Source organism: Prionailurus bengalensis, chromosome E4 (assembly GCF_016509475.1).
Source record: "Prionailurus bengalensis isolate Pbe53 chromosome E4, Fcat_Pben_1.1_paternal_pri, whole genome shotgun sequence".
Lineage (NCBI taxonomy): Eukaryota > Metazoa > Chordata > Mammalia > Carnivora > Felidae > Prionailurus > Prionailurus bengalensis.
This window is the reverse complement of record NC_057360.1, coordinates 26,347,291-26,374,298: the sequence shown is the minus strand read 5'-3', so window position 1 is coordinate 26,374,298 and position 27,008 is coordinate 26,347,291. Positions and strand designations below refer to the sequence as shown.

The 27,008-nt window shown below is 41.3% G+C and overlaps 1 protein-coding gene across 4 annotated transcripts in view; it reads left to right on the top strand.

Annotated features, from left to right (window-relative positions):
• The window catches only part of CACNA1E (calcium voltage-gated channel subunit alpha1 E), a 497,518-nt gene that overhangs the window by 265,715 nt on the left and 204,795 nt on the right, over window positions 1-27,008 (top strand). For all 4 annotated transcript variants that reach the window (XM_043568526.1, XM_043568524.1, XM_043568525.1 and 1 more), the window contains exons 6-8: window positions 2,775-2,878; window positions 3,915-4,067; window positions 5,272-5,453. In XM_043568526.1, coding sequence (XP_043424461.1) covers window positions 2,775-2,878; window positions 3,915-4,067; window positions 5,272-5,453 — 439 coding nt within the window. The remainder of the gene's footprint in view (window positions 1-2,774; window positions 2,879-3,914; window positions 4,068-5,271; window positions 5,454-27,008) is intronic.

Below are 27,008 nucleotides of genomic sequence, written 5' to 3'. Positions count from 1 at the left end.
ATCTCCTTGAGAGCAGGAGTCCTAAACTATATTGGAAGATCCTTATTAGACTCTAAAATGCTCAGGGACAGATTTCTGGTACATGTGCTCCAACAGGCATGTGTTGGAACAGCATCCTGGCTTGCCACCTGCCGTTATCATTGGTAAACTCTAGGGTTTCTCTGGTACTTCTTTCCTTTTGGTTTCTGCTTCAACACATTTACTACCTTCATCAGTGCAGTTCAATCCATCAAGTATTCATTGAGCACCTTTTAACTTTCCAGACCCTGGGCTACGTGTGGGGATAGAGATGGGGAGGACAGTGCCTCCACTTGAGGTGTTTTGGATCTTGTGGGAGAGACAGATGAGAAACCAGAGAAAACAGAGAATTTCTCTAAGATGTGGTAAGGACAGTGATGGCAGTGGACACAGAATTCTATGGGGACTTTTTCCTCAATTATCTTTACCCCCTAAGAATTCCATTGCCCCTACTTCTAGCAGGTGGACAGGAACTCCTACCCTCAAACATGATGTGAACACTAGGAAGCAGCCATTGGCCAATGGGCATGAGCTAAAGACCTAGTTTATGAGGAGGCTAAGACAGAACCCAAGGTCAAAGGGTAGGATGAAGGAAAAGAAAATTCCAAGGGCTGGGGGGAGCATGGGCCCCAGGCAGCACAGTCCTGGCTAAAGTTTGGGGCAGCATAGATGACTTGGGGGGCAGGTTTGTTCAGCTGAGGGCTACACTTGGTGAAAAGAGCATGGATGTGTCTTGTGGGTCACTACTCAAGCCTCTGGCGACAAATGCCATATTTTTGCCTCTCTCTCTTTCAAATTAGCTTCACTGTTATTTTCTTTCCCACATGAGAATTCTTATTTATCTGACATTTGCTTCTCCACAAGCTTTTATTTCTTCTTATTTCCTTCCTGTTTTCATGTCCCTGTTTCCTTTCACCATTCACTTCCCTGTCCTCTTATCCTCCCTCCCCTCTACCAGTTTTATTTCTCTCTACACTTGTGCCTTCTTGCTTTTTAATTTTGTCTTTTGGACTCTACCTCCATGTTCTGAAATACACCTCCTTCAGCTCAGGGTTGGGGAGGAAATTTTCCTTTTCAGTAGCTCTTTCTTATGATATGAAAGAGCATCTCGTGTGTATCTGGGTATCCTTGGAAACAAAACTCTGGTTTCTGAACAGGGCGGATTCTCCCCACCGCGTTTGTAAGACAGAGCAAACCATAGGGAGAGCTGTCTCCCTTGTGCAATGCACCTCAGAAGACTCAGAGTATGGTGCTTCTTCCTCTGTTAGTGGATTCAGCGGAACAATGATCCCGTTTTCCTGGGGTTCTGGTTCTCTATCACTATGCTTAGCCTTGAGGTTTGTCTGTCTCCTCTTGCCTTTATTTGCTTCTTTGCCTGTTTTATTTTTCAGTCCCATTTTCCACATTTCTTCTGCTCTCTTTTCTCTTCAGGTTTTCCCTACTTATTGGAAATAATATCACTTCCCTCCCTAATTTCTCTCTTTGGCATTGGCAGATAGAGTCAAAAGCAGCATCAGAGATGTGGCTCCTCTAAATCCCTTTTTTTCAGAGGGCAGTATGGAAGTTTGGGTCAGGAGAGGTAGAGAAGACCTGAGAAGCTTGCCTAGCTCCTGAGATCTTTTATGCAAGTAGAGTTTCTTTCTGGTTCTTATCTTGAGGTTGGGTTAATGTAGGATTATAGTCTTAAAGTTGAGAGAAATCTCTACTGGTTTTTTAGATAACCTTCAACCAATGTTGGAACATTTTAAACTTCCTAATAGAAAGTTCTACAGTCTGTGTTTGAGTACGTTTAATGTTGGGAAGTGTACTACCACATGAACAGTCCCCCTGTTCTTGGGCAGCATGGCTTGTTTCAAAGTTATTGCTCACAATTGTAGAGTCTTGGATCTGTGTCATTTGTACCCATCGATACTCTAGCTGCTTTCTAGAGGTGTACAGCATAAACCTTTCATTCAAGTTAGATTTCAAGTATTGAAGGAAATATTTCATCCAAAAATAATTAAATGACATAAACTCTTCCTGCCACCCTTTGACTATGTAGAAAACTCAGTTTTCTGAGTGACTTATTTGCCCATGGCTCCAGACAGATGAAATTGTCATGGAGAGGTTGGGAGGGAAGACAGGTACTATTCCACAGAAAGAAGACTAAAATTAGACAAAGTTGCAAAAATAGTATTATTAATATTTGTGTTGGACGTAATATCCAGTTTGCACATTATAGCTATAGAACACTCATAGTTATAGCATCAGTGTGATTGATTTGTTTGGTAAAAACTCTTGATTGCCAAAGTGAACAAGAGTGAGTTACTCCTTTACTGCAGCTGATCCAGGGAAATTCCCTGAAGTAGCCAGGAGACAGGGGAACCTACGAATTCTGATATAAAAAATCCTGGGGCCTCAGGAGTTTGGAAAGGGAGAAAGGAGGTTGGTGAGGGATAGAGAGGAGAGGAGGGGGCAAAGTTTGGAGGCAGGAATGGGATAGATGCTAGAGAGCTTGTATTTTACTCATGATTGGGAACCAGGATTCTGATGTAATGACGAGTTTTCCCTCTTTGCAAAGTAAAACCCAGATGTGGCTAAATATAATTTCAGTCGGAACCACTGATGATTCACCCCAGTTCAGGTGCACCCACACGCAGCTGGCATCAGCTTTGTGTACTTTCCAGGCTGATCCTTCTTCAACCCAGCTTCCCCCATGGAACAGGAGGAGAAAGCCAGACGGTGATAACCTTGACCTTCTTTGTTTCCATCTGCAGCATCCTGGCTACAGCAGGAACCCACTTCAACACACATGTGGACCTGAGGACCCTTCGGGCTGTGCGTGTCCTGAGGCCCCTGAAGCTCGTGTCAGGGATACCTAGTGAGCACTTGCCTTTCTTCCTTCTCCTCTGTTAATGGCTTTCCTGAAATGATAAACAGGAAGCTATTTCTCCAGTGGTAAAAAAGAATGGGGATGCAGCAATCTGGCAAAACATTTCACTCTAAAACTTAGCAACTTTTTTTTCCAGAATTTAAAGATAGTGGAAGATCTTTGGAGAAAATTTTCAAAGTAAAAAAATATATGTAAAATGAAAAGGAAACACCCTCATTATCCTATTTTTTAATTCATTTTTTCCTGTGCATTTTTAACATAATTGTGATCATACTGTGTGTATACTTTTGGATCCTATCATATAAGCATTTGCTTTTCCTGACACTAAAAATTCCTCAAAAATATATTTTAAAAAGTCTGTACTATAGCCCATCTTATACAAGATGACTTATTTAGTCATTTCTACTGGACATTAGATTATTTTCATTTTCCCCCCACTAGAAATAGCGCAGCGACATACATCTCTTTTCTTAAATCTTATTCAAATTATTATTTGAGGTATTATTTTCTTAGGCTAGGATCTTAGAAGTACAACTTCTGGGTCAAAGTATATGGTATTTTGTGAATAGTGATTGTACTAATTGTTATCCTAAAACAGTGGATGGAAAGCCAGGTTTCAGGTAGAGTAGTGGGGGAGGTAAACTTTGTCTTTGCTCTCATAAGATTTAGAGCCTAGCAAGGCCAGGCTTAATTTCCTTTAGGAAAGAAGCACGTTCTAATAAGTTTATAAGAGATAAGCAGAAAGAACATGGGGGAAACAAATAAGGGAGGAGTAACAGGCATGTAAAGGATCAGGGAATGGTGAGAAGGAACATGGAATTGATTCCAGGGGAAGTAGTGATGGCAGTCTTCGGCTCAACTTGCTCTGGTTGTCCCTTTGCAAATTGTCTTCATTGTCTTAAGACCAGTGGTTCTTTTCCCTCAAAGACTTGCCCCTCTCCTCCTAGAAGAGAGTAAAGGGAGCCTCCTATATCACGTGGTGCTCGAGGAGGCTCCATTTGTCATTCTCTTCCTTTCCTTCTAGGCCTACAGATTGTGTTGAAGTCCATCATGAAGGCCATGGTGCCTCTTCTGCAAATTGGCCTTCTGCTCTTCTTTGCCATCTTGATGTTTGCCATCATTGGCTTGGAGTTCTACAGTGGGAAGTTGCACCGGGCATGTTTCACGAACAGTTCAGGTAGGATTGTTGTTCCCTGCCTTCTCCTTCTTTCCTTCCTCTCCCCTCTGGTCATTGGAGTAATTTCAGGTCATTGGGGGACTGAGTGGAAAAGTATATTCTATCCCAGCCCTGGGATTAGAATCACAAACTTCCTAGTCAGCAGCTTTTTGAGGCACAAGCAGCCTAGACTAAGGATCCCCAGAGGACACTGATATTGCACAGCAAATGACCTCTTAAGTTTGCAGTCAGAGGATTTCAAACAGGAGGTTTCAGTTCCCCCATCCCATGGTAGAAGGCTATCAGACTGACTGTCAAAAACCACCTGTCTGAAGAAATACCCTTTGTACAATAGCCTCTTTGGCCCACAGGCCAGGTGGGCCTTGGAGCCCAGAGTCAGACTTGGGTCTCTCTAGGTCTGTGGAGACATTTTCCCTCCATGATCCACCTCATGACCTTCCTCCTTCCCTGCTGTGACCCACACACAGTGTGGAAAAGCTGAGAGAGCTCTGAGTGTGACTTGCCAGGGGTGCTTGTGAAATTTGCAGGGTTCACAGACCTCAAATCCATACCTCTTTGCATCTTATTTGTTCTTTTCAAGTCCAGTAGAATACCCTAGCAGGAAAGGGGGTCAGGGAGAGGTTGAAGAAGCCCAATTTAGTATCATGTGGATTTTTTTGTTTGTTTGTTTGGTTGGTTTTGGTTTTTAGTTTTTGCTTTGTTTTGTTTTGTTTTTAAGTCTTCAAAGGACACCTTCTACCTTGGGAGTTTTGTTTTGTTTTGTTTTGTTTTGTTTTTTTCTTATTCAAGACCAGGAACTTAGGCCAGAAAAACAAGGAGTTGAGACCCACTGAAGGGACTTAGTTTATAATTGTCCCCAAGAAACCCGAGAAGAACTCAGGGTCTGTACTGAGTCTGAAGTTGGAAAATCAGGAAGATTCTGCCTTCACCTCAGATTGTTCTATGTGATCCAGTCTGTCCATGCCTGTGGTACTCAGGCAAGGGTAGAGGATGTAGCCTGAAGAAAGTGAAGGCCATGTGGCCTCAGAGGAAGCTGGGAAGCACTGGGATGAACACACAGTATGTAAGCTGTGAGGTATAAAGAAGCCAGAGGTGGGAGCCCGAGACAAAGAAATAGAATTGAGTGTTTGTGGCTTCCTGAGGGTCATTTCCAGGTCATGCTAAAATATGTGGTTTATCCCCTACCCTCTGAATGTGTCTGCAGGCATTCTAGAAGGATTTGACCCTCCTCACCCATGTGGTGTGCAGGGCTGCCCAGCTGGTTATGAATGCAAGGACTGGATTGGCCCCAACGATGGGATCACCCAGTTTGATAACATCCTTTTTGCTGTGCTGACTGTCTTCCAATGCATCACCATGGAAGGATGGACCACCGTGCTGTACAATGTGAGTAGAGCTGGCAGGGGGCTGGATCCAGAGGGAAGAGCCCTAGAATGAGGCTTCTGGCATTGTTTGGACTGGTTAGTCTGGGGAAAGGGAAGGCTGGGGATATGTCTGTGTATATGTCAGTTTGTGTGCGTGGGGGCGGTGGGGATGGTGGGGCTGGACTCAACTGTGAGAAGTCATAGCACTTCGTATCCTGTTGTCTGGCCTCTTGCTGAGTGGAAGTATACAGTTTCTCAGCAGAGTTAGGAAGCTACATCCCATTGGATGGGTGAACAAAGCTAGTTATATCAGATCAACTTAGCAGTGATAGAGTATGTTTTACTACAGGTTCAACATGGTGGTGGGGTTCAGTGAAGAGTACCAAAAGGTATAGATTTCTTGGTTGCTTCAAAGAGTTTACCATCAGGTTGGAAAGATATTACGGTAGTTCTCAACCCTGGCTGCAGATTAGAATCAGCTAGGAGCTTTAAAAATTTATACCTTCTGGGCTTCACTCCAGACAAATTAAGTAGGAATGGCTAGGGGTAAAGGCCCATCATTGATTTTTTTTTTTTAAACTTCCTAGCTGATTGTAATATGCAGCTACTGTCAAGAACCACTGCATTATATGCACATAAGAAACATGCTTAATTGTAAGACTCACTGGGGATGCTTGTTAAAAATTCAGGTTCACGGGCCCTTTTATGCAGGTGTTGATCTTGTGTAGTTTTGAATCGTTAGTGGGCTATACTTTTTACAAGTGATTCTAGTGATTCATATGATCGGGTATGTTTGGAAGGTTCTGAGTTAGTGCATAAGACAAAGCTGCCTAACTGCCTGTCAGGGATGGCAAGGTACTCCTGCATGGGACACAAGTTAGACAGGGTGACCACTGAAGTATCTTCTGCCTCTCAGAGTCCTATTTTAACAAGTTATGAAAGGCATGGGCAAAGTTCAAGTTCTAAAATGACAGGGGTCGGGGAGGTGTGTGCTTTGATGCAAAGGGAACCTAAGTGGGCAAAACAGTTTGGGTAGGTTGCCTTTGTACAGGTGCTTACAAGGTCTGTACTCTCATATGAATCCAGCCAGCCCACCCTGAAGCAGGTACTTTGGAATGATCATGCCTCTTATCTCTACTTTCACAGGCTGCCTTTACCCTAAGGTGCCCTCTGTTTCCTTTTAACCTGATTCCATCTGTATAAAACTTACTGTGTGGGGCACAGTATAGTTTACACAAAAACACCCTTTGCTTTTGTTTTTGTGCTTTGTCTTTGGTTTCACTTTTGTGGATCTCTAGATATAATCCACACTGGAGGGAAAGGAAGTGCTATGTCCCAGGAGAGACTCAACCAGATTGTAATGCCCGAAGAGCCAGGATTTGTGTAAGGCCTGTAGTGGGTGTTTAGTAAATGTTTACCAACCTAGATCCATTTCCATGCAGGTGAGCAATTCAGGCCTGGGGTTTACAGAATAGAGCCACAGGCTGTTATGCTAAAGCTCTAAAGGGCAGTGAAGAAGTCCCAAAGACAAGCTTATGCCCAGCAAGCCTAAGGGTTATTTGTGACCTAGAAACACCTTGAGGACATTCTGAAATTCTCACCAGTTGTGGGGGGTAGCAGGAGGGAGGGAAGGGAGAAGAGACTGATGAGTATAGTTGTTCCCTATTTGAGATATGAAGGATGTCTTTAGGCCATGTCACTCAGATTAGCCAGGCATCTCTGCACTGGCCCCACAGTGGCTGGTGTCATTTTGGGGCTCTGGGAGTGATGCATTTCAATTATATGTGTAGACTCACCTAAGTGATGTGATAAATGCATTGAAAGCCTAGAAGGAGAAGTGTTGCATTTGAACATACAGGTGTGATCCGTTGGTCCTCCTGAGCCAGGGCTCAAATAGTGCTGAGACAAGTATGAACACAGCTGAAGAATGACCAGTCATTTGCATTAGATCCTTTGTTCATTCATTCATTCAACAAATAATTAAGTGAGTGTCTACTATATGCCAAGCACTGTACTAGGTACTAGGGAAATGTGGAGGGAAAAAGGGTGCTATGATGCTTGCTTTCATGGTGCTCTCTTTAAATTCCCATTTGTCTCCAGTTACCTGTATAACACAGGTATGGAGGTCACACAGAGACAATGATCTTGCCCTCTTCTCTAGTTTTGGTCCAGTGAGGAAGCAGGGAGGAAAAGAGGTCAAGATGCTAATTCTCTGAAACCTTTCATTACACGGGCTCTCAGGACCACAGACTCACACTCCCTCTGACTTCCAGTTTGTCGCCACCGAATTTCAGTTTACTGACCTCCTGCTACCCCCTGTGGCTGAAAAACAAGGGTTGAGGGAATTAGTTGAGTTGTGGGGCTGATTTCCAAAAGTAGCTTGCTGCTCATGGGGCAGAATGAACGTATGTCCACTTTGAAATGAAGTTACTTTCCAAAACATTATATTTAGGGGCAGGGAGCCAGGAATCCACAGGAAGAGGTGATAGTCATAGGTGGGTAACTATACCTTGATTCAGGAGAAACTGGATAAAAAAGACACCCATTTTTCAGCCAGTGGAACAAGGACAAGGTCTGGCTCCTTAGGAAGAAAGAGCCAGCAAAGGCTGGGCGTCAGTTGAGCAGGGAACTGGGGCATGAAGAATGACCCAGGCAGAACTCTGTTACAGAAGCTGGATGCTCATCCTGGCGTTAGCATTGTCTGCTACTGGAAGAGCAGGTTCAGAGTAGTCCATTCTTCATGGTGCTGGGGAGAGGTAGAGTTACATCATACACAGTGGAGTTACATCACACATGCTTTTAATTTATCCCAATCCAACCATTCAGCTTGGAGAGGAGATCAGGGGGTCAGGGAGAGAGGAAGATAAATAATACAGCCTAATTCATTTATCATTCATTTCAGTGTTCCTATACATTGTAAGTGTGATGAGAGATGCCCAAGAAAGATGTTGGCTGAAAAAATTGCAAGAAATAGCCAACTCAGCATTTCCTGAGTATTTGTCCTCTTTTTATTTTAACTCGAGACTTGGTAATGACAGAATTTTACATAGCTATTAGCAGTGGTTGCACACAATGGAATTAACCATGCACAACTAATAAACTCAGTATTATAAATATAGGTAATACATATACATAGGTTTCTGTGTGTAGAAAATCTCTCTCTGCCATTATCACCGCCATCACCAATAAGATGCAAATGTAACTGTTGGTTCCCCTTCCTGCCACTCATTCTGGGAAGGTTCAATTCACCCCATTGGTGGATTTTCTCACTTAGGCCACAAGGAACAGGGGGGCTCCTATTTCCCTGTCCAGCACCTCTTCTATTCCATGATGGCAACAAATATGTAAGATATACTGGCGCCAGTTATGCTCAAACCAGTTATTAGAACCTTCAGATTTACACGGTACACAGAAGTTCTCTCAAGCATATGGACCTAGGTTAGCCGTTTTAGATACAATTTAAGTGTTTCATCCTGTTTGCATCCCTTTTCTGCTACACAGACTCTTCCCTAATGCCTCCTATGACCTTGTGTACTCTGCTGCTGGTTACTTTTAACTTCATTTGCATATAGCTTTTCTCATGATAATACATTTTTGTAAGGGGCTGGGAGGGTTCTTCTTGTCAGGGCAACTTGGTGTCATGCTTGCTCAATTTAGTCTACCAAAATTTCAACTCTGCTTGGTCAAACTCCAACTGTATTCTTGGCTTCCCTCCCTCTTGTGGTAGAAAGAATGCAAAGCAGTCTACAATCCTGCTGGCTGCTTCTTCCTGTTTTGACTGTCTCTGTGAAGGTCTCCTCAACTTGCAAATCCTCCCCTATTCTTACTAGTTTAATTCATTTTATTTCTCCTAACCTGGATAGGTATTCTTCAGTACAGTATATTTTCTCTCTGATCAGTGGAGTTCATTCTATAAATGCTACTGTGGCTCTTGTATTAACTTCCAACATTGGTCACCTGGATTGGATGTGACCCTGAGAACTGGTTGTCTACGGATCTGGTCTGAGTCTTATTTCTGTGTTGTATATCTGGTTTTGTTTTGTCTGCTGTTTGTGTTACCAGGACTAATATACATATTGCAGAGGTTCCCAGTCTCTGTCTGCAGTTACTGAAACCTCTGTTCTTAAAGTCCATTATTTTTCATCTATATTTCCATAGCTTGAGCTATTTCTCTTCTCACTGGGTGTTGATAAACTCATGCAGGTGTGCAAATTTCTTGGAGACATGCCCTTTCTCCTGGTATGCCAGCTGTATCTGTTATGACTGAATAGGATGCTCTGTGCTGCTGTGGGAGAAGAGATTTTTTACAGACTTTACTGTTTTTTTGTAAGAAGAGGGAACTTGTAGTCTGGATGCTTTCTGAGTCTTCCTCGTGTCTCAGTTCTTTGGTCTATAACAGCCTATGGCTCTGTTTTAAGTTGCCTGCTTCCAGATGCACATAGTCAATATTTGTTAAATAGTTAACAGTTATTCACTTTTTGCCTGTAGATTTTGTTCAAGTGTGTTATGCCCAATGCTAAAAAATAAAATTCAGCTGAGTAAATTTGAAGATCAAGTTGGCTTTATTCAATGATTCATGAATCAGGCAGTATCCCATCTAGCAAATAGAAAGGAACTCCCAGGAGCTGTACAAAACGGAAGGCTTTTATAAGCAGACAAGAGCTGAAAACAGAAGTTTCTAAAAAGAGTGGAACGTTTCAGACAAGGTCACCTTCCTTTGGGGGCAGGGTGGGACTGTGTCAGGCAGATTACCTCACTAGTGCTGATCAGGTAATTCTAGATACACTGGTTAAAAATTACATTCCTGGGAGAAGCTGAAACTATATAATGAACCTTATTTCCTGATGTGGGGCTCAGCACAAGTGACTCCACTTGAGGTCCGTCCTTCCTTCCTTCCTTCCTTCCTCCCTCCCTCCCTCCCTCCCTCCCTTCCTTTCCTTTCTTCCTTCCTTCTCTTCCTCCTCCTCCTCCTCTCTCTTTTTCTTTAACAATTCCCCCTTTTTGATCAGAATTGTGATTCAGAATTAACTGAAAGGTGTGATGAAAATTTAAAGCATTAGTGCCACTTGCAGCTGCTGCCCTGAAGTTCTTATAGCTTTTACTGGTCCTCTATATGATATTCACAGGTCCTGATTTTTTTTCCCTGAATCTCAATGGTATTTATAGGCCAAAACTTCAGTTTTGACTTCAGTCATTGTCTTTGTTCCTTTTCTGGCATTTCTGGTCTTAGGGAGATTATTTGCTTGGTGGTTCATGGCTATTATTTTGCATCTAAAGCTTTTGAGAGAATATAGTGTGCCAGGGAGACTACTACTACTACTAATATAAGCAGGATAGTTACCAATGTCTAGAGTGTACTTTAGAGCGATGGTCCCCAAGATTCAAACCAATCAAAATCCAATAAATCAAAGAAATACCCTGTTGAAGGAGTCACTTTCTTAAGCCAAGTTCAGTGATCTTATATAGCTAAGTTCCAACTTTCCTAGAAGTGTTAGTCTAGTTCAGCAAGTGGTATTGTCCACAGCACAGACACCTTCTTGCTCAGCTAAGACAATCTAGGGCTGCCCTATTATCAAGAAAAACTTTGGCCAGAGAGTCTAAGGACCTTTGTTGGGCAGCTGTTGCTTTACCAGCAGAATCTTAACTTTCAAGAGTTAAGGAGAGTTTCTTGACCAGAGCCTCATTGTACTTACTCCTAACCAGGGAAGTAGAAAGCTGACAAAAGAAGCAAATCCTGAGTCATAAAACACCTCCTGGTAGGTCTTTTCTAACTCAATCTTGTATATTCAGGGGAGTTGACCAATGAAGTAGCACAGTCTATTAGTGAAAAAGTAGGGGCACAGTTAGATAGCCTAAAAGGTATTGCCCAGTTATATACCAGCTATCTAGGCATTCTTAGGCTGTGAATGATAACCACTACAGACAAAGATAAATTCTCTTGGGGCACAAACCATTCCCACTAAGGAGGCACTGTTAATGGACAAATTAGAGTTTTCAATGACAATTCTAGCTGTCTGAAAGATCACTTCTCTTAGCAATGGCCTAGGAGATACAGATGATGGCATTATCTTTCAAGACCAACGCCAGAACTAAGGAAAGAAAGAAAAGAAGAGTTTCATGTTTAGTTAAAGTATGAAGTCTTGATCCAGCATCTTGGGTGGTCTCTTTCTCATCAATTTGATTTTGAGGTCTCTAACTGGTGTACAGGACCAGATGTTAGGTGGACCTTCTTCAGCTGTGAGGTGTATATTCAAGGTTTAAATCCCTGAAGTTTGATGTAAGCGATGAACCACAGGAATCTACCCCAAAAACCAAGAGCACACTTTACCCGCTGTATGTTAGCCAATTTGACAATAAATTATATTAAAAAAAAATAAATTCCTGAAGGTTGGCTGGGTAGTAAGGACTATCTAGTATAATGCCTTTCAAGGACATTCAAGGACAGTCTCTGTTTATAGTGATTCCAAATCAGAAGGGAACTAATTGGAAACATTAGTTTGGAGAGTTGTAACCAGATATTTGAGGAAACTAGAACAATTCAGGATCCAGTCCAGTTTATAGGTATATAATAAAACCTCAAAGACAATTAACAAGACTAGAATCTCATACCTACAAAGGTGCAGACTAATTTTTTTCTCTACAATTACCCCTAGTTTTCTAACCAAAGATAATCATAGTAATATTACTTTGTTTGCATTAAACATGGCCTGATTATTTAATAAGTGCAGCAAGAATAGTTATTGACTATATAAGCTTTTTAAAAGACTGCTATGCTGGAACTTTTCATAGGAAATCTCAGACTGAATTCTTAAAATTCTCTGAGGCCAGGAAGCTAAGCCAAGGGCTTGCCATAGATTTTGCCTGTAATACCTGTAGTTTGGGTAAATTCTTCTCTTCTTAAGGTCCCTTAAAGGATCTTGATGTTCCTGGGTCTACCAGGCAGTGACATTCCTTAATTAACCTGGTAAAGCTGCCAGGAACCTTATAAGCAAAGTATCAGGATGATTTTTCCAAGTAGTTACTTAAGGTCTGTGGTCATATCTGAGTCTGTACATCTCTCTCAAATATGACATTCTAATCAAAACCTTGGGAATACTACCAGTGTTTCCATTGTGTCCTTTTACAAAGAGAATGGATTCTTGTTGAACTTGTGCACATAACTAATTATATTGCCATGGAAAAAATAATGGAGAGTTTCCAATTTCTGGACAAATTGGGTAGGGAGAAAAAGTAAATGTTTCATCTTTGTTTACAAAGATATACTTTACCAAATTGTGTAAGCCATAGGTAGCTTAAGAAAAGGTTTTCTTATATCTAGAAAAACAAAACATTAAAGAACCAGCAATGTTTCAAACAAAAAGTCATAAAGAATCATAACTATTATAATTAAACTATTATAACTAAAGAATAAAAACTATCCTTGGTTTATTCAGTCCCATGTACTTAATACTTATTCTGCTTGAATACAGTTTTTCCATTAGTTATAGAAATTCTTACCTAGTTAAGTTTTGTTATCTTAAAGTTATCAGAACCTGTGCTTGCCAAATCAAAGTCCTTCCAATGGATCTCTTTGAAGATGAAACACCTTTGTGGAACATTTTTGCAAAAGCATCTAAGTAAAACAATAAATGCTTATTATAAATGACAAAAGTGTCCATTGTTAAAGGTCTGATAAGAGTTTGTCATGATGAAATTAAGAAGGAAATTTGGTTATTTCTATCACACACAGCATTTTAACATTTAACATTATGACTGATAACGTTATATACCAGGACATATCAGATTTCTAGGAATTTCATACAGTTTCTAGAACACTTATAAGATTTCCCTATACAAATACAGCATAAGGACTTAGTATTACTTCTTTTTGACAGTGCTTCCTATGTAATTTAGCATATCAAATAAGCCTAATTAGTTTAACATCTCATTTTTATAAGAAAACAATCTTTTCAGATGTTCTAGGGACCTTCTAAAAAATCCCAAAGATAGTTCTAAGTAAAAAACAGAACAAAACAAAACAAAAAACAAATTTCATTTAGGATTTAATTTTGTGAAGTTTGTCAAAAATATCAAAGGTTTTAAAACAGTCAAATTGGATTATAAATCATTGTGAAACAATACTTAGTTACACATTTAATCATAGTGACACTTAAAGACTTTATAGGCAATTACAGAAAATTAAGTAGTTGGGGGGAAAAAACTTAGCTTTTAAATAGAGAAGACTCAGTTTTCTTAGGTAATCAATGACCTGACATATTGTAAAGATAACATGAAGCATGGCAAATTATTTTGGTAAGACACAAAATCTTTGCTGTTCAGGCAGATTACTTAAAAAGAGAAACTTTTCACAGTATGTTATCAAGAGCGGGCCCATAGTCCAATAAAACTTTGTTCTTTTAAGAGAGAGAAAACCAAATTCTAATTTCGTACCAGCTTACTTTTGATATTAAAACACATTCACTTAATTAAATGCATTCCAATCTTAGCCAGTCCTGACCATGCATAAAATTCCTTTCCAAAGATTCCTATTCTACCAACCTTAGTGGCTTTAATTACATATATTAGAATTTTTAACCGTCAAAAATCTTACCTTGTAGAGGCGCCTGGGTGGCTCAGTAAGTTGGACGTTTGACTTCAGCTCACGTCATGATCTCATGGTTCATGGGTTCAAGCCCCACATGGGTCTGTGTGCTGACAGCTGAGAACCTGGAGCCTGCTTCAGATTCTGTGTCTCCTTCTCTCTCTGCCCCTCCCCAGTTTGTGCTCTCTTGCTCTCTCTCTCTCTCTCTCTCAAAAATAAATAAACATTAAAAAAAATCTTACCTTTTAGTAAGAATAAAGAAGTAAACAATTATGAGGTGTTTCTTACCCTAGCATTTTGTGGATTAGCAGACATACTTTTTTTATAATTTCTAGAAACACAGGCATTCTCATAGTAAATTTTTCAGCACGGCACAAAACTAATAGAACCAAATATCTTTAGTTCATCTGTAAAAGGAAGTCAAAAGTGGATAAACTTATATTCAGTAATTAATATTTCAGTATTTTATCTTATTTGGAAATGATCCAGATATTTAATGACTATCCATAATTTAATTTAACTTGGCTAAATCTTAAGGTTTCAGGTTACCAAAAAAGATTTGTGGAAACTATTAAAAACATCTTAAGACTTTTATCCCACTTACATCTATTTAATTCACTTCTTCTTAACTCACTTCTTCTTAATTCACTTATGAAAATTTCATCATACCAAGTTATTTTTCTTGCTGACAAGTTTTGTAACAGAAATCATATGAATTTGCTTGACTAGTAAACCCAGGTAGAATAAAAGTTGTATATCTGCATTATTTTTAATGTTGGTAACTTTAAAGACATGTCTATTTAATTAAACAAACAAACTAGTGTTTAATTACTAAAGATTATTTGAGATCATGGGAACCTGAAAAACATTTGGTTAGTTTTCATTATAATTCTGAGAATTTTATGAATACGGGATTCATATAAGCACTTAATTTTCTTTAGGCCAATCAAATAGAGCTCTTTTACAAAATGTTTTTGGTAATACCATCCCAAGATAGAAAATTATCATACATGTGTAACACATATATGTAGATACACATAAATGGAGGGATGCAAAAAGACCTTATATCTTCCATTTAAAATTTTAGACATGAGTCAAGTAGTTATAGAAGAGGTTGGATCCAAAATACCTTTCTAGCGGATGGAATAATTTAAGATTACCTGCTCAGATGGCTAATGCTTTTTATTAGTATTTATGCAGAAGACACTTAAGATTTTTATTTGCCTAAATTTTAAAATAACATTTCCCCTTTCTGTTCTTCTTTTGGTAAGAATTACCTTCCTGATGTTTGCATTTCAAAGAGATGGCCTAGCTAAGAGTTCTTGAAGAAGACCAGGTAGGACACTTGTACCTCAAAGGTACAGGGAAAAAATTAAGTTCCTCCAAAGATTTTTGTTTCCCGAGGCCAGAATTGTACAATGTCTACAAGCCTTTTGAAATGAATAGGTGAGGTTGGTTGCTTATCAGAGGACTGACATACCCATTCACTTGTGTTGGAATGTTTTTTCCTTTCGTCTGGGTACATATAACTTAGGGGACAAGGTCTAAAAATATTGCTATTAGGCTCTGAGTATTAGCTTCCAACTGGGCCAGATTTCTGATCATAGTTACTAATTTATTTCAAATATCTTACAGATTTCAGCGGACAGTAAAACTTCTGGCAGTATTAAACAACCTCATAGACCCAAGAGGTGTCCTCAAAGACAGTACAAAAGATAATATCTTCGCAAGATGTAGAGTTACTCCAAAGATAGCCAAAAGAAGGAACTGACAGCCTGCATGTTTCAGGTAGGCAGATAGCCAAGCCAAATTCTTAGGGCACAGAACAAGACAAGGAGGCAGTCATCCTTGGGAGAGAAAGGATGAATAACCAATAAGTCTAGATTTGGAAAGAAAGAGACAAAGTGAAATTTTATCCTCCTTTTTCAACTGGGCCCTACAAACAGATCTGAGAGAGCTGACTCTGGCAAGAATTTTTACACTTAGCTGGCTTCTGCCAGTTTCCCTAGGATGTCCTCTGTAGCCTTCATATCTAGCAGAATTTGGCAAGATTTTTCATTAACTTTAATTTAGATTCTCTTGCTATTTAAGAGAATAACAGCAGTTTACCAGAAAATTCCTCAGAGTCCCATCAATCCCGGGAGGGAGCCATATGGGGGCTCTCCTTCAAGAGTAGATGAGGATATCTATGAGTCTACTAACTTGACAGACTTTGTTTACAGTTTTGTAGCCTCTTCAGAGTGGAAAGGTAATTTGGTTGGGGAATTAGACTGTGAGTACTCAGGTAAAGAAGGATAGAGGGGAGCATGTCTCATTTTAGGTACCTCCTGTCTCTAATTTTTCATTAGCCTTTGCAACAAATTTTTTTAATGTTTATTTATTTTTGAGAGAGAGAGAAAGAGACAGAGCATGAGCAGGGGAGGGGCAGAGAGAGCTGGAGACACAGAATCTGAAGCAGCTCCAGGCTCTGAGCTGTCAGCACAGAGCCCCACATGGGAGCTTGAACTCACAAGTGGTAAGATCATGACCCGAGCTGAAGTCCAATGCTTAACCAACTGAATCACCCAGGAGGCCATACAACAAATTTTTTTTTTAATGAAGCCATTTTAGAATCTAGAAGCCTTTGGAATCTTTTGCATAGCAATTAAAATAGGTCTACAGTCTGTTTAATTCAGGAACCCTTACTTTCTTTTTTATTTTTTTTTAATTTTTTTTTCAACGTTTATTTATTTTTGGGACAGAGAGAGACAGAGCATGAACGGGGGAGGGGCAGAGAGAGACGGAGACACAGAATCGGAAACAGGCTCCAGGCTCTGAGCCATCAGCCCAGAGCCTGACGCGGGGCTCGAACTCACGGACCGCGAGATCGTGACCTGGCTGAAGTCGGACGCTTAACCGACTGCGCCACCCAGGCGCCCCTGGAACCCTTACTTTCAAGTGTACTTCTGAAATGAATGATCTTGTCTGATTGGAATATTCCCCATAATGGCCATTGTAATTCTAGGTGGTCTTTAGTAAGATTTTGCTATTTTCGTAGATATTTATATTCTGGAACCATAGTTTGTAGACATAAAATAAGCTAGTGTGCTGGAAAGTGACACACTCAACTCTTTGGAATTTAAGGATACTATTTGTATTATTTGTTTATTTTTTAGCTAAGCCTTTGGTTGTATTGGAGACAAATTAATCCCTAAATGGGATATACTGCTGGATTGGGGATTGTGCCATGTTTCACAGTGTACCTCATTGCACAGAAATTTTCTTGAGGTTGGCAGGTTGGCTTGTGCCTATCTAACCTGTCCTATGACCAGCTTATCCTAACAGGAGTTTGGGGTTATGTGGTAAGTACTCCAACAGCTTTTAAATGCTCTATGTATGCCCACCAATTTTGCAGCTGCTTCTAAGATTCCCATTAGCAATAGCGTTGGCCTACACAAAATAAGACAAACGAACATGTGCACCTTAACATAGTGGCAGTAACCAAGAGATGTTACTGCATGTTGGCTAGGAGAAGGCCTTGTGCACACCACCAGCAATTCCTACCATGAAAGGACTGGGGAAGGGACAGAACCAGCAGACTTCAACAAATGGGGTCTGTGGGCTGGGGCTCCACATAAGTGGGGAGTTGTGACCTGCCACTAACAATTCCCATGTAGATCTTGGGACAAAATCAAGGGCTGCGAGTTTCCACCAGTTAAATGAGTACTGCAGTCTGAACTACCAGTAGTTCCCAACATGGAAATGACTCAAAGCCAGTTAGGTCTGGAGCTTGATGCAAAGCTATCAGAGCTCAGAACCAAGGGGCATTTAGCAACAGCACTCAGAAATGGTGAGAAAGACAAAGAGCTCAAATAGGTTTGCAGGCATCATGCCTGTGTCTCTTCTTGTCCCCAAAGCCCTCAGAAGTGCCTATAACTGCCACCAAATCTGTTAAAGAACAAAATTCAGCTGAGTAAATTTGAAGATCAAATTGGCTTTATTTAATGATTCATGAATCAGGCAGCATCCCATCTAATAAACAGAAAGAAGCCCCAAATTGCTGTGCAAAAGAGAAGGCTTTTATAGGTAGAAGGGAGTAGAAAAAAAAAGTTTCTAACAAATAATGGACTGTTTCAGGCAAAGTCACCTTCTTTTGGGGGAAAAGGAGGGCTCTATCAGTCAGATTACCTCACTAATACTGATCAGGTAATTCCAGATAATACTGGTTAAAGGTTACATTGCTGGGAGAGGTTGAAACTACAATTAGATTAGATGTTAAGCCTTGTTTGCTGATGTGGGACTTAGCACAAGTGACTCCATTTGGGGCCCGTCATCCCCCTCCCCTCCCCTCCCCTCCCCTCCCCTCCCCTCCCCTCCCCTCTCCTCTCCTCCTCTCTCCTCTCCTCTCCTTTCCTTCCATCCTTTCTTCCCCAAGCAATAACATTGAAAGAATAACACCATATCCAAGGTTGATGAAAAACTGCCATTCTCTAGCTTCCTAAAGTTTCTTTGATTTTATGGGATCTATAGAGAATGTTTTTGGTTCTATAACCAGTGAGACTAGGGAATGTGTCTACTCATCTTTGCTTTAGTCTCTCACTACCTCCTCTTCGTGTCCTGGGAGCAGAACATACTCAAAACTTGTTTGACAAAGAGCAGGCAGGAAGGAGCCTGCCATCATTGGGTGGTGCTAGAATGGTAAGGTTCACTAGCTGACCTAGGATTACAGATATAGTTGATAAAATTTGTAGACTCCTGTATCCAGGATCAGTCATGCTCTGGAATATATTGTTTGTTTATTTGTCCCCCCACCCCATCTGCACTATCCTCTTCCTGTGTTCTTGCAGGTGTCTGGGACCCATAATACAGATGACACTTGGAATCTGATACTAGTGTTTGTTCACCTGTGAGTTGTCTTACCCACAGAGGGATTGATAAATGGATGTTAGAAGTTAGTCTGTCTCCTTTTCTGTTAAGGTTGAGAGGCAAGGTGTGTGTGCTTATAAAGAACTATGATACTTTCCCCTAATTCCTCCCAAGTGCTGGGCAAGCCACATTGCCAGACTCTTCAAGGAGGGGAAAGAGCACAGGCAGGAGAAAGCTATTTTCTAAACTCAAAGCAAATTCTTCTAAATCTCCACCTTTTCTCTATTTACATTTTCTCTATTTACATAGATTCATTCATTAACTCATTTATTTAATAAATATCTATTGTTACATGCTAGGAGCTGTCTTGATGTTGGGGATGCAGTAGAGAATAAAATAGAAAAAAGTCCCTGCCCTCATGGAGCTTACATTCTATTGGGAAATACATGCAGGATAAATAACTAAAGCATGCAGTATATCTGTTGTGGTAGGTGTTGTGGAGAAAAATAAAGTGGAGAAGGAGGAAGTTGGTTGCAATTTTAAACTGAGATGTCAGGGAGGACTGTGCTGAGAAGATGGCATTTGAGCAAAGACCTGGAGCCGATGAAGTATTGAATTGGGGAAAAGTGTCCCAGGTAGATGGAACAGCCACTGCAGAGATGCTGAGATGGACACGTTCCGGGTCTATTTGAAGAACAACAAAGAGGCCAGTGGGTTGGAGTGTAGAGTGAGAGGTAAAGTAGGAGACCATCAGGTCAGGAGGAGACAGAACAGCCAGCCAGATGGTGTGGAGCCTTCTAGGCCACTGTAAATGCTCTGGTTGGTACTCTGCATCCAATGGAAACAATGGGAGGGTTTGGGGAAGAAGAGTGACATGACCTGAGTTATGTTTCAAAAGGATCCTTCTAGCTGCTTTGCTGAGTATAGACCATAAAGGAGCAAGGCCAGAAGCATGGAGACAAGTTAAGCAGTATTACAGTGATTTAAGACAGGGATGATGAGACTTGGGCCAGGGAGGTAGCAGTGGGGGAGGTGAAAGTGGCTAGATTCTGATATTTTTTTAAGGTTAAGCCTGTGATATTCTCTAGTGAATTGGATGCATGGGGAAAGACAACCAGAAAGAAAGGTAGAGTTGATATTAACTAACTTGGGGGAAGACTGTAGGTGAAGTAGGTTGGGAGGAAAGTTAAGAACTTGAATTTGCAAATGAACTCAGACTTTGTGATGCTTATTTGACATGGTGGTGTAAGAGGAAGTTGGTTAAATGAGTTCAGGGTAGAGCCTAGGGTGGAGATGTCAAGTTGGGAGTTTTCCGTGTATAGATGGTATTTAAAGTCACAAGACTGGATAAACCATCAAGGATGTGAATCTCTAACTATAGAGAAGAGGTTCCAGAACTGAGTTCCAATTCTGATGAATTGAGAAGGTAGAAGTAAAAAGACTAATCAGGAGCAGTAGGGAGGAAAGATGGAAATCAGGGGGTGTGGTGTCTTGGAGGCCAAGTTGAGAGAATGCAAGAAAGAGAAAGTGACCAGTTGAGTCAAATACTGCTCCTGGATCAATCCGAGAGCTGGGGCAGTTTGAGTGGAGTAGGAACAGGGAAGGCTTGATTGGAGAAGGGTGAAGATTGGAAACAGTAAGTACAGACTGTTGTGTTGAGGTACTCAGCAAAATTGTACAGACCATTTTGTTTGAAAGGGAAGCAGAGATGATGGGGCAAGTGGAAGAAATCCCATTTCTTGACTGATCAGAATGATCTAGTTGAGATAAAAAATCATTGCTGTTATAGGAGAGGGAGGATTGTGAGTGGAGCAGCTGAGAGAATGGGGTTGGAGCACAGGTGGGGAGGGTTCTGCTTGGCTCATGCTCCGATGGTTCATCCACAGTCCTAGAGGGAAAGACTGCAGAGGCTGCCATGTGGGTAGATGAGGTAATGGAAACTTGTGGAAATTCTCCTCCTATTGCTTCTGTTTTCTCAATGAAATAAGTAGTAAGGTCATCAGCAGAGGCTGGGAGGAGGAAGAGGTTGGGGTTGGAAGAGAGAGTGTAACATAGTTTTTGAGGAGAGTGGGGGGTGAATGGAGTGGGGATCTGATCAGGGGCAGCATCCAGGACCCACTTGGGGTTAGCGTCAATGAGGGTGAGGTGAGACCAGTGAACGTGTGTATTTTCCTCTGGTCACATTCCATTACTGAGCTTCAGGCAGGGAGTAGCTAGAGAGCTGGCTTTTTTTTTTTTTTTTTTTAACCTGGGCAGTTTTGCCAGGTGAGTAAAATAAAATGAGAGGGTCAAGAGAGGGGTCTTAGCATGGTAGTGGAATTTGAGCAAGGTAGGGAGGAAAAGAGGTGGGGGAGAGACTGAAAGGGGAGTAGAATAATGGATTCTGGAATAATGGAATATATATAGAATACATATTATATTCAAACATGATTTGAAATGTTACTCTTAAATCTGCTGGACATATTCAGTCTGTGGAATAAGTTGCGAAACCTGTCTCATTGCATATAGGAAGTAGGAAGTGAGTTTTGAAACCAAATGTTCTGATTTCTAATTTAGTGTTCTAACTGCCCCCAGTAGAGAGAGAATGAGTGTGTGTGTGCCTGTGTGAGTGAGGTATGTGTGTGCCCATGTGCAGGGCAAGCTGTGACTAGAAGTTTCGGCACACCTCCTGTGCCCTCTGACTTAACTCCTGGCCTTGCTTCTGCCTGATTCAGAACACTGATTTGGGGAACATTTGGGCGCCCCAAACCACAGGCCCTCCCACCTTCCTCACTAGCACTGTACTCTGTAATCTTGTTTTCTTCCTCAGAGTGTGTGTCTAACTGTTTTTTAAAATGCATTATGTTTGCTGCTTCTGCTGATGCCTTTGGCAGCCTGTTCTCTACATTAATTGCTTGTCCTCTCACTAAACCCTGAAATGCCTTCCTCCTGCACCCTGCCGGCTGGACTGGAGCCTGGGGTCTACAGTGCTCCCTGCCCTGGCTCCCTCCATGGGAAGATGCTGTGATTTTCTTTCTTTCTCCCTCATGCTCACATATTCCCATCCATAGTTGCCTCCATCCTGAAATTATCCCTACTCTTTCATATCCATCTTGCTTTCTTAATAATTTGTCAAACTAGAGATGCCATAGTGTTTGGGGTTTATTCCAAATATGCTAAGTTTGCCTCTTGATCGGGTGCCTGAATTTCACACCATGCACCAGGCCAATCTCCAGATCTTTTGTTTGCACAGAGCAATTAGGCTGGCTCATGGTTTCTTTCCTTTCTTTTAGCCTGCTCTAATATACAGCTTAATTTCTGATCCAAGGCCAGAGGCCTCAGGTGCCTGATGTGTCATGCAGCCTTAGGCAATGATCTCTCTAGTTTGAGGCAACACTAAGCCTTAGGACTAAGGGGCAGAAATTAACTGGGGGTGGCGCATTGGTGGCTCAGCGGCTGTTTCAGGTGCTTTCCACTGGATCATTCTGGAGCCCAAAATCCTTATGAAATCTCAGCCAAACAAGGATGGTACAAGGCCATTCTCTGGTACACTGGACAAGCCAAGAGGTCTCTATTATTTTTTCCCTTAATTTATCATTCACTGGAAAAGTATTTGTTGAGTACTTACTTTCAGTGCCCCTCAGAGTTTGGTCCACCTTAGAATCACCTGGGGGTAATTATTAGAACTGCAGTTTCTGGAGCCCTGCCCCAATCTAATGAACCAGAAGCTCCAGAGGTAGGAGGAAGGAATCTGTATTTCTAACAGTTCCCTCATGTTTGTGAGGCCACACTAAAGTTGGAGAAGCAGCCAGTGTTGTACATGACTGTAACTGCTAGGCATGAGGAGGGTAGTGTGGGGTGCAAAGTAGGAGATAGTGAACAAAAAGCCTTCAGCCTGTCTCTCCCACTAGATGGATTTCCGTGAGGTCATGCTTTATTCGATATTTGTCTAATATAACGTGGCCGACACACAGTGGACTCTCAGGAAAAGAGTTAATTTAATGATTTGAGTCTGAAAGGGGTGATCAGTGACCTGCATGGAAACACATTCTTGTAACAAGGCAAAACAATTGGGACATACATAAGCAAAGGTCTTTTGGGAAGATTGAGGAGGGAATGGCTCATTTATAGGGAGCTTCGAGGAGCCTGTGTAGACTGAGCCTGTTTTCAGTGAGGGCCTGTGAACTCAAGGAGGGTTAGTGATATATTGAATTGCAGCCATTGGACAGGCTACTGGACAAAGAAGTCACAGCAACTGAAAGTAGATAAGGGATATCATTTGCCTACTGTGCACTTAGAAGCTATTTTACATTTTTGCTTTCTTTCAGAGCTAACATTCAGAAACTGACTTTAAAGTTGCAGGGTATTGGGAGAGAACTAACTCTCTTAAGGACCCTCCCCTTGTCCCTTCCTTGCTTCATGTCTGTTCAAAACAGTACATCTAGATTTACATATCTTTGCCTTCTTCGAGTTTTACATTTTGCAGATGTCAACTTTTTCTGCGTTGAAGTTCCAGCTAATGCTTTTATGCTTTTCCTCTTGACCTACACTCCTACCCTCAATTATACCTCGGTTCCCTCCCAAAGAAAGGGAAGGCCTGAACAGGAGCCTCTTTCCTCCAAGGTGCTAGGCATCATGAGGCCCCCTTTTACATTTTGGGAACCCTTTTTAAAGGGACTCCTGAGAAAGCCCACTTTCCACCGCCTTCCTCCCCCTGCTACCGGCTCCCATTATCTGTCTACAAGAGAAAACGAAGTATCCCCTGTACTCATGGGGAGACAGAGTAGTGGAATTAGTCACAAGAAATAGATTTTATATTTGACTAGTAAGTTAGTTTTGGTTTATCATCTGCGTATGACTATCTCTGATCTTGTGGGAAATCACAACACTTGCAATAAAACAAAGAAGCCACAGTGTTGAGACCAGTCCCTAGGGCACCTGGGATGACCTTTTGATTTTTATCCCTACCAGCTTCTCTTCATTTCCTCCTTTTTGTTTTTTAAGTTTTTATTTATTTATTTTGGGAGACAGTGCAAGCAGGGTAGGGGCAGATAGAGGGGAGAGAGAATCCCAAGCAGGCTCTGAACTGTCAGCACAGAGCCTGATGCGGGGCTCAAACTCATGAACCGTGAGATCATGACCTGAGTGGAAACCAGGAGTCAGACGCTTAACCAACTGAGCCACCCAGGTGCCCCTCTTAGTTTCCTTCCTCTTGAGGAGCAGCAGCCTAAGGCTAAGCCCTTCACCCTTAGGAGCAGACCAATCACAGCAGCCAGCGATGGTCAGAGAACTGTGGGCATTTCCATCCCCTTGAGGGTGCTTTGTCAGGTGCCTCTTTCCCCTGCCCTCTGGGCATTTTGCCGTAGACTGGGAACTTGTCAACTGACATCCATAGACAGGCTTTGGAGGCTTCTACAAAAATGGATTCAAATTTTGTTTTTAAAATACATCTTTTAACTGTGACATTTCCTTAAATCCAAGACACCATTGATTATCAGATTTACTAAAAACATAATAACACCATTTCATGGTGGAGGTGAGGGAGGCCTTACTACACTCTATATGTTATATATTCATATATTTTGAGTTCTAAAACTTTCAGCTATGAAGAAAGGTATATTGGAGTTGAGGACGTTGGAAATTATGAAAAGAAAAAAAACAAAAAGTCACACATAGTCAATGAGTTATAGACCACATTTTCATACTTGGAGACCACCTGTGGTCATACTGGAATAATTCCATTTTCTGCAGACCTCAGAGTAAAGCTCGCTATTCCGTCTTCTGCATTCATTTGAACTTTGTGTAAATGTGCTGTTGATTAGAAAGCGTGTATTCTGTGTTAGCCTTTTAAAAAATTCAGGCTTGAGCTTGTTTGCTCATGTAAAGTGATACCAGCAAGTGCGCCATTACTTCGCTGTGTGATTCAGGATTTTCTCAATACTGTGAAACTAAAACAAAATACAGAAATAAACTGGATGCCAATGCTGATTCAAGACTGCAACTGTCATCTGTAGCCCTGACTTCACATTTGCATCTTTCTAAAAATCATCTCATTTTTTGAGTGAACAATTCCTTATTGAATAAATGCTTTGTATTATAAACCTGTTTACAGGTTTACAGTAGATAAAATGCTTTCATGTCGGAAGGTGTCCTTTTCCAGCAAGTTTTCTGCACTAATGTTCTAATAAGGTCTTTTTTGAAAAACTGTTTTATGATGCTAGCGGTGGTTTAACAGTGGTTAGGAAGCCTGGTCCCACCTTTATACTGTCTGTGGGATTTGGACAACTTACTTAACCTCTGTGTTTTAGTTTCCTTATCTGTGAAGTGAGGGTAATTATGGGACCCACCTCATGGCATGGTGGGTTTTTAAGTGAGATCACATGGATAAAGCCCTTGGCACCTGCCTGGCACATAGGAAGCACTGTGGTGATATGATTCTTACTTGTAACATCTTGTGCCAACCATTCACCCAGAGTACACAGGCAGAACATCTCTGCTGCCGACCCACCATATGGATCTGCTCCTTCCAGTCCCTCTGCTACCTTCCATTTGCATCTTTGCCGATCTTGCACCCATGTTTTCCCCCCAAGATTTTGGTGCTGTCTCTTCTAGTGAACCTTCTCTGGCTATCCCTGAGAAATTCAAAGGAGAGGGGATCTTTCTGCTGACCTGTCTCCCCCAGACCTAAATGCGAGTGGCATTTATTTGGTGCTTTTCTCCCCAGATTCTCCTACTTTGACTTGTCTTTTAGGTGTCTCTGTCCCTTTTCCATATGGGAATATCCTTCTGTCTTCTGGCATCAGTCACAGTTCCCCACACATGATGAAATATTCAGCAAATATCCACTGATGGACTGATTTCACAGAGTGCTTGTGTGAACCCACTGAAGGTGCCATGGCTTCCAGACTGCACAGGGTATGTGGTACAGGTTCTGTGTTTGGGTGAGTGAGCCACTGTCAGGAGACACAATGCTGAGGCACCACAGTGGGCTGGCACCTCTCTTAGAGTCTGCTTTTCCTGCTTCACCCCAGCTCAGCTCCCTGCTCCCTTTTTCCAGTGGCAGGTAGAGGGAAAAAAATAGTGAAAAGTAGGGGGACGGTAATTATTGTGTTTACAGAGCATTTGCATGTAATTAGCAGTTTATTTCCATGACACAGTTGGCGGCCAGGCTTGGAACCTGGCTCTGAAATGCTCTTAAAGAGACCCACACCTAAGCAATCTGAGAGGTAGTTAAGGTTTTGGAACATAACAAAGAAAAAGCATGCTCTGCCTTTTGTGATGAAATGTGACCAAGAACAGCCCCCAAACTGAAGACTACACACACACACACAAACACACACACACACACACACACGCACACACACGTACGCGCACACACACACACACACACACACACACACACCAGTTTTGTTTCTTGAATCAGTTTCTATAACTCAATCCACCTTTGACTTGAACCTTTTACAAGCTTCATTTTTTTGTTTTTGTTAACATCAGCTTGGGATTTGATACTCAACTGAGGGTAGGGGCATGGCCATTGGATCCGCTCCTGCCAGGAGCCCTGTGATTGCTGGCAAAACACTTACCTCTCTTTTTAAGTGTTGAGTGGATGAATAAATGAATGTGCATTAGTCTGCTCATTAGTAATATGGGGGTAATACCACCTAATGTTCCTACCTTAGAAGAGTCTTGCAGTAATAACGTGAGATAAAACATGCAAAAGTACTTTGAAAAATACACTTATCACTTACCCTATGAATGTTCTTTTCATGACTTTTTGCTTGAATGAGCTGTGCACTTGTAAACTCAGTTTTGCTAAGTGAGCAAATTTTATTTTATTTTATTTTATTTTATTTTATTTTATTTTATTTTATTTTATTTTATTTTATTTTTTTGCTTATTCAAAGAAAGTGTCTGGTGGTTTCAAGGGCATGTAAGGTGAATTCTCCCATCACGTTTTCTGTTCCTTTGCATCTGTTTGCTGTTTAAGTCTCTGCTCCGTGTACTGGATTCTCTAGTGTCTTGTGTTTTGGTTTAGAAATGTAGTGTTTATATTATGTGCATATTGAAAACCATACCTGTATTTGGTGAAAAATGGTTTCTGAATGCATTTGAAGACAGTTGTGTTCTTGCCAACTTGTATAACCTCTGAGTAACTGGCAAAATGCTGATACT